Here is an 8,382-nt window from a genome sequence, read left to right as displayed (position 1 = left end):
AGTAGGCATAATTGACCGAACCTCGTAAATTCTGGTGTTCTTTTATTGTTGTCTTATTGTCTTGTTTATTATTTAGTGATTGTCATAATTTTTGGTATAGTAGTTGTGACTCATTCATACTATATACATTTGGCTTCCGCAACACCATCCTCCAACAGCAGCACCGTATAGCATAAAGCAGCTGAAAAACTGATAAAATTCAGTGAACTAATCAACATCGGCTATGAAATTTCTTAGTTAATTGGAACATATCATTTGAAGAAAACTATGTATCAACCTGATCGGAATATTTTGTACTATCAATCACTATTTTGTACTAGTATGGTAGTATTGTACAGCAAAAATGGTAAAAACTATCCGACTTAAGTACAGGTACCGCGATGGCAACACAAAATTGCACTTAAGTAACCCCCTTACTTAAATCTTGTATCGACAGCCAACAGGGCTGCATAAATCCTTTTAAAAAGTGAAATGAAAGCACTATAAAGCTTTCAGACGAAGATATCACAAAGGAAACAGCGAAGAAGCTGATACTGGATTTGCTCCTGCAGCTCCCAAATGGTGCTGCAATAGATCTTTTAAGCTTAATCTGCTCTCAGCTGAAAAATTCACCATCTAATTATGCTAATGATGGTGCCAACAAAGAATATGTCAATTTCACTATACCAAAACTGTGATATTACTAGGGGGAGACGAGAACATTTCCCTCTGTAAGAGGACTACAACCTGCTTGGACGTGCTGCTTTTCCAACTGCTCCAATTCATTAGTGGGAAAGACTTCTGATTGAAGGGATGGGCATATATTGTGGACAGGCAACCATGTTAACTTCCAGAAACTGTCCCCTCCGCTGGGATCACTTGGCACCAGAATTCCACTTGTTTTCATGACAAGTAGAGTATTCTTTAGGAGCTCGGGAATGAGTTCAGGGATCTTCTCACTCCTTTTCCCTTTGAATTTCACCTTCATGCATCTCTCTGTTAGACCCAATACCCCTAACCATAGTTTGCAGAAGGATGTCAACTGGAAAAGTTGCTGCAAAGACTGTAAAAACACTTTGAACATGAGCTTCAGGGCCACAACAATTGCTTCTTCAGTGCTCCTGTAATCCTTCACGGAACTCTTCTGGGCAAGATTGAGTAATTCATCCAGCAATGTAAATAGCACCTGATCAAAACATTGCAACCACAATTCTTTCGGGATAAGAATCCCATCAACTCCGGTCAAGCACCCCTGCAACATCAAGATGGCGTGATCCCTAACCTCTTCTCTCCGGTCCAAACAAAATTTTCGGACTCCTTGTATCAGCCTGAGCCACATCTCCGTTATATCCTGGGTCATTTTTATAGCAGCCTCCTCCCCAAGTGCCTCCTTCGCCTTGTGAGACCATCTAATCAGAGAAACAAGTGATCCAGCCATCAGGTCTAAAGATCTCACAGATTGATCAACATTTCTGATGCGGGAGTCGGCAAACTGCGCTGCCACATTCAAACAGAGGATGTAATTAGCAGGCAAGAGGTGGGCCCCATCATGCATGATGAATGATAGTGTCTCAAATCCTGTTTCAGATGCTTCTGGATGCCGAGCAGTAAAAGAAAGCAGAGATATAATCGTCCGCCAGCCCGTATGTGATCGTATCTGCATAGCATTTGCTTTGACAAGGTGCATAACCTCCTGGGTTATCTGTTCAAGAAACGCCTCAGCAACCCGAGCATCAAGCTTCAATATAAGTTGCAGAGACTTGAGGAGCTCATCTGTCAGATTTTCCTTGTAAGGAAGCAACCTTTGGCATATGCGAAGCAGACCAAAGATAGCCTTCTCTACCAAAGTACACGGCATTGTTGTTAAATGGACAACACTTTCTATGTGATCATAAACAACCCGCCAAAGAAGCATTATTCTGTCCCGGTTATTTATTGTGATAGCAATAAGCAACTCTAGACAAAATACTGCAGTCTCTTCATCTTCCAAAGAGTTAGTTCCTTTGCGAGGCTGGCCCGCAGCCAACACAAGGGCGCGAACAAGCTGCAACAAGGACTCTGCTTGCAAAAATTTACTCTCAGCAAAGATGCTATCAATTTGACATCTCTGAATCGTCTGAAGAGTCTGCTGACGTTCGGCAAGTTGTTTTTCAGTTGGCTGTGGTGCAGGTTCTTCTGCATCAAGATATAACAGTTGGCTAAATACGCCCATTAAGCCAGATGATTTCCTTGATGGAGCCAAAGAAGGAACATGAGTTGGTGATGGAGAAAGTGTCGCAGGTTTCCTTGGGTCCGCATCAGCAGGAGGCTCTAAGTCATCAGCAGCATCACTAAAGAGACGTGTGGGAAGAAGGCCATATTTGTGCAAACTCAAAATGCAATCCAGGATGTTCTTCCAACCAGAACGAATGTGGTCACCATATTTGTTTGCTATTGTGAAGACTGCCAATGTGGCCAATCTAGCTTTACCATCTTCCGCAAATGCAACAATAAATTCATCAACATAAGAAGGAAGCAATAGGGTAGTGAACTTGCAAAGAGATACCACCAAATCATTTAATACATCATCGAAGCTATATGCAGCTGCAATTTTGGCAATGGCAAGGTATCCATTGATACATGTTTTCCAAACATCTTCTTGCTCCACATTATCAAAAATCACTGAGATGGCAGCAATCGCAGGACCAGACAAAATAGCAAAGATGTCGTAATCAAGATAAGGACCAGGATCACATACAATATATGGGGAAGTTTGCCTTGATTTATGAACTAGGCCAATCCAATGACTTGGTGCCATCATCGGAGTACCAGCACCTCGATCTGGGATAATCCGGATCTCATCCTCACAGATGGAGTGGTAAAGCTCAGACAAAAATTCCCGAGGGAGGTCATTTCCTCCATTTATTCTCCGGTTGTTGCGGATGAAATCTTCCTCTGTCATCTTCTTTTTGACCTGTGTATTGTGTTGATCAGTGTTAAGCATGATAAGTGAGTATGACAACAACAGCGCAGCATCTTTATTGGCCAGAATATTTGGTGACTGCTCGTAATATCTTTCAGCAAATGCCTCAAGCACCCTCTGTATTTTCTGCGATTCTCCAGGCAATCTGAAAGTATCCAAAAAGATTCGCAAGGCTATGTCTAAGTTCATGTCCCGGAAATCAAATGTTCCAGCAAATTCGTGAAGCACTTGAATATAGAAGTCTTCATGACTTCCCAGGAAATCCCCGATAAGATTCTTATCTAGGCCATTCATATACCTGAAAAAGCATGCTACACTTATTGGGGTAAGTTTCTCAGGTAACAAATGCACTCCTTGGAGAAATTCCATACCCTTTTTTGGATCTCGGTTAAAGTGATCGACTCCGATCAACAATTTCCTCTTTATGAGCTTCATCTTACGAACAAATGGAACCCAATGATTAGGATCACTGTAGTCCTTGCATATCTCTGTCCAAAATGGTCTATATTCACCAAGATCTACTGAAGCTTGTTCAGAAACTAATGAATCCTGGCTTATTCTCTCGGCCATACCCTGGATCATGGCAACTAGACCATCCAAGGCAAGCGTATTTAAAGCTGATAGCGGAGTGTTGACCGGAAAGGAACTTTTTGATAACAAGTTTGCAAGGTCTTCAAATACATTGCTGCAAGAAATGTCGCAGTCAAAATTTGCATACATCTCAGGCATGAACATAAGCTGCCTGCAGAAGTCAACAAGCGTTTCCATCGCAACCTCTTGCTGTTGATAAGAAGCTCCGTGCTTACTTTGGGAAATCCTCAATAACACACCAGAGAAGAAAGCTTCAAGCTGTAGTTTTAACTTAGTACGCATATGATGATACAGATTTAGAACAATGCTACAAACTGTTGAAAGAATTAAAGGACTCATTGACAAGCCAAAACGCATCAGATTGTGGAACAACTCCTTCTGTATCAGAGCCAATAACTCGGGATGATTTCCAAGAGAGGCACCACTTACTTCTATGGCTGAATTAATTAAACCCAGCGCAAACAAGGGAACATCTTCATCATATGCTATAGGGTTCGATCTTGAACCAATTTCAATGGACTCCATCACATTCAGAAGAGAACATAGGAAATGAAATATCTCCACCATGCAAGGGATCCCATGTGGATCCATCATAGAATTTTCTATATTACAAGCAATCTCCTCCTTTTGAGTTTTCTCATCTGCTGTTTCATCCCTCTTGCTGACTGATGATGCATTTGAAGGAACTGCAGCCGATACTGACTTACCAGTCGATTCTGCACTAACACAACCATTGTCATGTTGTTTTTCGCCTGCCTGCATAAAAGTAAGTGACGGTAAACAAGAAGGGATTCTGTCAGATTTCAGTATTTGGCCTAGCCCCAAATTCATCTTGAGCTGAGTGTAAGCCATATGCAAGCTTCAACCAATTTTGTGAATCAGCATAAAAGTTAAGAAGGCTTGGATAAGAATCACACTAGGTTCAATTCAAAAGGCCAATTTGCAATCCTAATATTGATTTTATTAATTTAAACTGTACATTTTAAAAAGTCAAATTTGACCAGGAATCACTAGTACATGCAGCTATGGTCTCATTCAAAGAAAACATAAAAGAGATATAAAAAGTAAATGTAAATATACAAATCAAGAGTCCCAATTACCTCTGCGTCAGCACACAATCTACTTTGCTCATCAAATTCATGCCCTCTGCTGTCAATGTTAGGCAGGTGAGAGAAAATATGTCTCACCAACTCATGCATCGTGTGTCTTGCTATTCTCTGCAGTAGTTCGCTTTTGGCAGTAGCTTGATGAACAAGCCGAAAGCAGGTGTTTACAATGTTGCACACATGATGATTACTCAAATTTGCTGATGCCTTACTTTTCATGCAAGCCAAAAGAACCTGAAGTATCTTCATCAGCACCACTTCCTCAGAGGCAGGATCAGTCACTTCAAAGCGGCAACTTGTTACGGTGTCAACTATCTGATGCAAAGCTTTGTCCACATTCAAGATAGCTGAATCAATTATTTCAAGGGTTAAGAATTTGTAAACAGATGACAATGCGACACCGGTTATTGGTGCACCAGTTTCATCAGATTGAATCACATCCAAGAAGGGCTGTAGATATATAAGCGGATCAACACTGTTCCAATGATGTATCCATGAGAAGATATTTTTCCGCAATTCCTTGAAAGAATGGATGAGAGGATGCTCTAGTTGATCGTCATCATCAGCATAATGAAATCCCCACCTTACATTTCTCCTCATAACGGCCAAAACAGCACCAATTTCTGAATTTACCATACATGCTAAGGCACCTTTTAAAGGCTTTAAAGTACAATCCTTGGGTTCTGAAAATGAAGTATGGACTTCATTCTGCTGATTAAGGCACCCCATCATGATTTAACTTTTAATTCAGCTCACTTGAATTGTAAAAGAATCAAAAGGCTACAGCATGAATCAAGCAGCATCTTGGCAAAATCAGTCCCTGCAAAAGAGCGGGATAGAAAACTGAGTGACACTGACTAGAACCATTTTCAAATTATGCTCTACTATTATATCTGATAAAAAAGAGAAAATGTAGAAAGAAAGAAAAAAACGATGCCAACAGATACTTTTACATCTGTACTAAAATGAGTCATTCTAGATTCAATTTATTGTAGATGAAGCAAATAACTGGACGTCTTCATAGCTACAGCAGCATAGTACTGGATAAGATTTTTCCAATGTAATTAAAATATTAAATCTCAGACACTTAAACACTAAATTAGAACCCACATATGTGGTGATAAACATTAGGGGATTACACATGCAAGAGGGATTTATTATCTATCTAATGCATAACAACTTCAATACCACACACGAAGCACCAAAGAAAGTTACATGTTGAAGAAGGTTTTGGATATCTTTGCATGCTAATACGCATTATCTCAAGGAAAAAGTAAAATGGTTAGCTAGTCGATAGGTATAGTCGACTCTCTAAAGTTAATATTCTACAAGAAAATAAGTAAAATTTAATAAAACCAAATTCGTTCCAAGTACTTAAACTAATACGTATTTTTTAATACATAAAGTTAATAGTTTTTGAACAAAGAAGTCCTTTGCAGCATTACACCATATTTACAGCATTGTAAATTATCGTCAGTGACTTAAGAGTATTCCAATCATAATGTTGTCATCCAATAGATTCATTCAAAATTGAATTTCTCTGTAAATTAACTTTCCCCTTGCCAATGAAAAACAATAGAGATTTCGGCAGTAATAAAAAAAAATTATTATGAAAGTTTAATAAATGGGTTTAAGTAATTTGGTAATGTTGGTAAGTAAATAAATTTATAATTTCCTGAATAATTGATAATTCTTCTCCAACTTGAATATCAATTATTAGAAAGTCAACCCTACTCTTCAAGTACTCTTCTAGGCGTCCAAGTTTCCAAGTTTCTGCTGCTTTCAAATGTCAAACTCTCTCTCTTATATGGTTATCTTTCTTTGACGCAACAAGTGGAAAATAAAGATAAGTTAAAAGGAGCACAACACGAAATGCTATGTTACGTTCATTTAATATATCATCTAGATCATTCTGTCAAGCACTTCTATCCAATACTCTCAAGCAAGAACAAAGAAAAGCTTTGTCCTAACCCATAGATCTTTGCATTCTTAGAAATATCAAGAATAAGCTTTGCCTTCAGCATTCTGCAATCAATATTGAACTTCTCTCCTAAATGATTATCATGGAGAACCCCTAATAAATCTTATAATCTATGTTGCTCGGACTCTCCAAAAATGTTGATGCACCAACGTCATATCCTCAAAAAATGCACTATTTTTGAAGGATCCGACACGTACCCAGAAATGTTTTTGAAGAGTCAAAACAACATAGCTTAAAATGTAAATTTTTAGCATTGGAATGAAATGAGCACCATTAGAGCAAAATGAATATAGAAGATTGTATAACTGACTGCAACCAGCCTGACATTGAGGTATAAATGATTTGTATAATTTAGTAAGGAAAAAAAACACCAGCACCACCCCACCCACTGAAACAAATAATCCCATACCAAAAAGGCAAATAGCAGAAAAAGGAAAATTGACTCGACATTCCGAATAATCACATTTCAATTCAATTCAAATGATCTTACGGTTTAGGGTATGACATACAAAAAAAATCACAAAATTATCTAAGACCACCAATTGCAAAGTCAAAATCACCTTTTCGGTTTTCAATAGCATACAAAACTCATTATATAATTATTTCACAATGTCACATCAATTATGATGATGAAAAGAAACTGTGTGAGAGAAAATTCAGGAAAAATAGCTTTAAATTCGAACTACGGGATCTAATAATTGGCCACTAAAATCAACAATCGGGAACATAATTGAGAATGAAATAATAAACTGAAGATCAGTTTGGAGTTTCGAAATTCAGCTTCCATATATATGTATATATATATATATATATAAGTGATCCATTGGATCAAGAGGAAAGTGAAAAATACCTTACAGACATTAATGTTGAAAGCTGCTCTCGTCACCACGGTCCTCGCTCCCAGATGATTTTTGCTAGTTGATTTTTTGGAGGTTTCTTTGTCATTCTTTAAACGATGGGTCAGAAAGTCAATTTTTATGTTTTCATTATTATTCTCTCTCTTAATTACCTTTTGCATGTTTGAGAATTTTGTCTCATTTTTTTTATATTAGAAAATATAGAAAACTTTAGTACTTCTAGTTTTTGTTTTTTATACTATAAAATATTTGCCTTAGATGAGTCTAATTGGAGAATATAGTAGATCGGGATTCATTTAGTAAACCTAACTTGCTTGGAACTAATGTTTTATTATTATTGTTGTTTTAATATTAACAAAAATAAATAAAGGCTCAATAGATCAAAATTATTTTTTTCCGAAAAATTATAAAACTTTTTTGGTCCAAAAAATTACAAAACCAAATTTTAACTGTTTCACCCAAACTGGGAATGAAAGAAATTATATTTTTTTAATTATCTGTTCTTTCTTTTTTTTCGTTGTATGGTAAGAAAAGCACTGAGTTTGATGGAATGTAATGTTATGTCGAGCAAATTATAGGCTGTTAACTAAATCATATCATGACCTAACTGGAAAAATTGTGTTTGCATTACGAAAAAGAAATGTCTTCCGAAACCAGAGGAACGTGTAACATGTTTTACAGAATTGAACATAGTCCAAACAACCTATTTTATTTATTAATAACTAAATAGTCAATAGCTAATTAATATGGTTTATTATACTCGGTCCACTTAGGTGTTTTTCCAACAACACACTAGCATACAATTTAAATTTAAGGTCTAATATAAGAACTAATATAAGTATGTCACACAATTTTTACTTTTACAGTATACTCTCTTCGTTCACTTTTGCTTGTCCATTATTGATT

At 37.2% G+C, this 8,382-nt stretch overlaps 1 protein-coding gene across 1 annotated transcript; it reads right to left on the bottom strand.

Annotated features, from left to right (window-relative positions):
- Positions 1-221: 221 nt before the first annotated feature.
- LOC107760178 (ARF guanine-nucleotide exchange factor GNOM-like) lies at positions 222-7,597 on the bottom strand. Its single transcript, XM_016578194.2, has 3 exons — positions 7,470-7,597; positions 4,633-5,458; positions 222-4,288 (listed from the first exon to the last, which is right to left on the bottom strand). The coding sequence occupies exons 2-3, from the start codon at positions 5,368-5,370 to the stop codon at positions 683-685; spliced, it is 4,344 nt and encodes a 1,447-aa protein (XP_016433680.2). The 5' UTR covers positions 5,371-5,458; positions 7,470-7,597; the 3' UTR covers positions 222-682.
- Between the last annotated feature and the right edge of the window lie 785 nt (positions 7,598-8,382).

The sequence above is a fragment of the Nicotiana tabacum genome, chromosome 17, assembly GCF_000715075.1.
Source record: "Nicotiana tabacum cultivar K326 chromosome 17, ASM71507v2, whole genome shotgun sequence".
NCBI lineage: Eukaryota > Viridiplantae > Streptophyta > Magnoliopsida > Solanales > Solanaceae > Nicotiana > Nicotiana tabacum.
The sequence above is the reverse complement of the archived record's forward strand: the minus strand, read 5'-3'. Positions and strand labels throughout refer to the sequence as shown.